Below are 3,450 nucleotides of genomic sequence, written 5' to 3'. Positions count from 1 at the left end.
GAAAAGCCACCTTTAGCATTATCTGTGTTTTATTGGATTTGTATGTATTTTGTTAAGTGTTTTCCATGTCCATTTTAACCTGGTTCAGAAGTGCATGGGGGGGTTGGGTGGAGGAATACTTGTGGCCAAGACAACTCTGGTCTAGTCCAGTGATTCCTCAACAGAAATCCCTATATCAGAGGAGATTTCAGGGCAGGCCTTCAGCTCAGGAGGAATCTTTAAGAATCATCAAGGGCAGCTGGATGGCTCAGTGGATGGAGAGCTGGGCCTAGAGATGGGACATCCTGGATTCAAATCTGGCCTCAGACACTCTTCCTAGCTGTGTGACCCTGGGCAAGTCACTTGACCCCTGTGGCCTAACCCTTACTGTTCTTCTGCCTTGGGACCAATACAAGATACTGATTCTAAGAGGGAAGGTGAGGGTTTTAAAAAAAGTTTTGTTACTGGTATTTTTGTATCTCTGCCTTTGACCTCCTTGGTTAAAGGAGTTTGTATAACTTAGTGACTCAAGAATAATTGGCAGTCGTTCCTCTGAAGGGCTGGGCTCATTCTCAGCTCCACCAACAATGCATTAGAGCGCTTGTGCTAGGCAGCGCATAACAAAGCTGGGCTTCACGCCTGGGTCCTGGGGTTCTGGATTCTCTGCGCCATGCTGCTCCATCAGCTCCAGGGTGACTGTCGGTGGGCAGCTTATGGGACGTCGTAGAGCTAGTGCTTAGTCCCTGTTGCCAGGATCTCCTGACAGTTCAGACAAGGGAGAGCAGAGAAGCTGGAAATGCTGGGAGCAGTGTGGCTGGGCATTCTCCCAGGACGCGGGCTGGAAGAGATCCCTTCTGGTCCCTCTAGCTCTTAGCAGCGGCTTCTTGAGAAGGATGCTGAGCAGCCTCCCCCTGCCCCCGCCCCGCCCCCAGGAGAGTGGAGGCCGCTTCAGGCCGGGCCTGCTCCCTACAAGATGCAGGAGAGACTCCAGGATGGGGGCAGCGGTCTGGGCCAAGGGAGTCGGGGAGGGGAGGAGGCGAGCATCTTTGTCTTGGGTTCACTGCGGGCTGGCCTGGGAAGGAGCCGCTCTTCCTTTCCCCGAGAGAAGGGGAGACATCTTCACCATAATCCCTTTCTGTGGCGCACGGTTTGGGCCCCTATAACTTCCTGTGACGCCAGGATTGTCATTCTCATATTACAGCCGAGAAACTTAGTGGCTGTTGAGCCGGATCCAAGCACAGGCCCCTTGTCCTCGGCGAGGCCTCTGTACGGCCGCCGCCCCGGCCTGCTCTCACCCCAGTGGGGCTCCGCTTCTCCATCAGGCTAAGCAGGCCCGGCAGGGGCCCAGACGCCTGGGAATCGGGGAAAGGAGGCAGCGCAAGGGAGGACGAGGCCCTGTCCTGGGGGAGAAGGATGCCGCCCGCGCCGGGAGGCAGGCTCGCTCCGGGCTTCTCTCCATTCCCCCCATGCCCAGAACAGTGCTCGGCCTGCACCAGCTTCTGGAGAAGCCTGTGCCAGGGGGCTCAGGATCTTGTTGGCGGCCACGCTCAGGTCTAGAAAGGCGTCCCGGTGGAGTGAGAGGAGCCGAGGCCGGCCAGCTCAGGCCCAGCTCGGGCCTCTTCCCTCCTCTCAGAGCCGGGCCCAGAGCCCCCTGCCATGTCTGCCCCAGGCCCCTCCCCCTCCCTCTGATGGCCTCTCTCTTCCCCAGGGAGATGTGGGGAGCCCCCTGGTCTGTGACTTCGCCGACGTCTGGACGCAGGTGGCCGTGGTGAGCTGGAGCACGCAGTGCTCCCCCAATCACCTGACCGTCTTCACCAGGCTCATCCCTTATCTGGAGTGGATAGAAGAAACCAAGAAATCGATTCAGACAGAGAGTGACCGGAGCCAGGAGAGAGCGGCCAGCCCGCAGTGGCCGGCCTCGTCCTCGGGCACCCCCACGTCCTTCCCCGCCCCGCCGGGCCCGCTGCGCCTCAGCCTCCTGCCCTGGCTGCTCTGGCTGCCCCTGGCCCCCTGAAGGCTGCTGCCCTCCTGCCCCGGCTGGCTGTCCTACTCATCTTCTCTTGCCTTCCCTCGGCCTGCCCTCCCTTCCTCGCGGCACCCCGTCCCCCCTCACCGTGGGACAGGCAGATTGGCCCCAAGGGCGCCGGGCCTGGTGTGGGGGGGCAGCAGCGGGGCCTGGGGGAGGGGCTGCAATGCCTGGGCTGGGGGTGGGCAGGGAAGGGGAGGGTACGAGCTGGCTTTATGGGCCTGAGAGCCACGGGGGGCTGGGAACAGACTGTCCTCGAGCGCTGAGAAAGCTCCAGTGATTTCATTAAACTGTTATGACGAAAAGGACTGGCCAGTTCTTTCATAGCGTCGTCCAGGAGGCTCAGCCATCCCCATCCTCCTCCTTCTCCTCGGAGGCACCACAAGCATGGCCGGCCTAACGGGGCTCGGTCCCTTCCCCCAGCCTGTGGAAGAGCTGGAGGCCGAGCCGGGCCTGCCGATCCTTGGCCCACACCCCACTCCCTCCGGGGACACAGGACAAACATCTTGTCACAACGGGACAAACAGTTTAACCATCAGAAAGGGGCCGGCAACATAGCCTAAATATTCGGGGTTTAGACCGAGTACAGAGAGTCCAAACCCTGTGATGTCATTGGGGGAGGCAATGATGGCAAACCTTTTACCCCGCAGAGACCCAGGGCCCCCCCAGATGGGGGAGGGGGAGGGGAGCAGCTCCGCCCGCATCCTCTGCCGGGGATGGCATGTGTGGCCACAGAGAGGCCTCTGTGTGCCGGCTTTGGCACACGTGCTCTAGGGGCGCCATCCCAGGTCTGGGGGCTTCCAGATAAGGAAACTCCCTCTTAGGCAGCTGGTTCACCTCCGAGGCTGGAGTCAGACTCACGGTCTTCCACACTTCCAGCCCAGGACTCTATTTGCCTCTGAAAAGAATGTGTCCTATTTGTCCCCCACCCAGGGAACATCTGGTCAATGTCTGGGTTACCCCAACACAAGCCGTGACCGCAGCACAGCCTTCATGTCACACCACAAACCCCGTACACAGACAGATGCCCTTCCTTCTGGGCCTCAGCCCCGATCCTGTCTGCCCACAGGGTCCGGGTTTCTAGGCCTCTGTTAGGATGGTTGGGGGCACACCGGCACACCGGCTGCAGCCCCAAACTCTCACCAGATGGAAAGGGAAGACAGGCAAAGAAATGAGGCTGGACCCCTGAAGCCCTTCCTGAGCCCCTTAGGAAGTTTGGGAGCCCCGGGGAAGGCCAGAGGTCAGAGCAAAGACTAGGAAGCTGGCACCTGAAGGGGAGGAGGAGGGAGAGATGGAGGGGATGCCTGCAGGAGGAGCCCTGGGCACAGGGAGAGTGCATCCCTTCCTCCCGGCCAGAGGCATAGGGGGCGCTCTCTAGAAGGACCTGGGCATCCCCAGCCAGTCTCCATGAGGACACTGGGAGAGGCAGGACCCAGGACCCTGAC

General features: G+C 60.3%; 1 protein-coding gene across 1 annotated transcript in view; it reads left to right on the top strand.

Annotated features, from left to right (window-relative positions):
- LOC130455490 (serine protease 27-like) overlaps positions 1-2,310 on the top strand; it is a 13,092-nt gene extending 10,782 nt beyond the window's left edge. Inside the window, exon 6 of the mRNA XM_056805175.1 lies at positions 1,688-2,310. Within this exon, the coding sequence (XP_056661153.1) occupies positions 1,688-1,751 (64 nt within the window). The 3' untranslated portion in view covers positions 1,752-2,310. The remainder of the gene's footprint in view (positions 1-1,687) is intronic.
- The last annotated feature ends 1,140 nt before the right edge of the window (positions 2,311-3,450 follow it).

This window comes from Monodelphis domestica, chromosome 7 (genome assembly GCF_027887165.1).
Source record: "Monodelphis domestica isolate mMonDom1 chromosome 7, mMonDom1.pri, whole genome shotgun sequence".
Classification (NCBI taxonomy): Eukaryota; Metazoa; Chordata; class Mammalia; order Didelphimorphia; family Didelphidae; genus Monodelphis; species Monodelphis domestica.
Note: the sequence above shows the minus strand (reverse complement) of the source record. Positions and strands in the feature narration are given on the sequence as shown.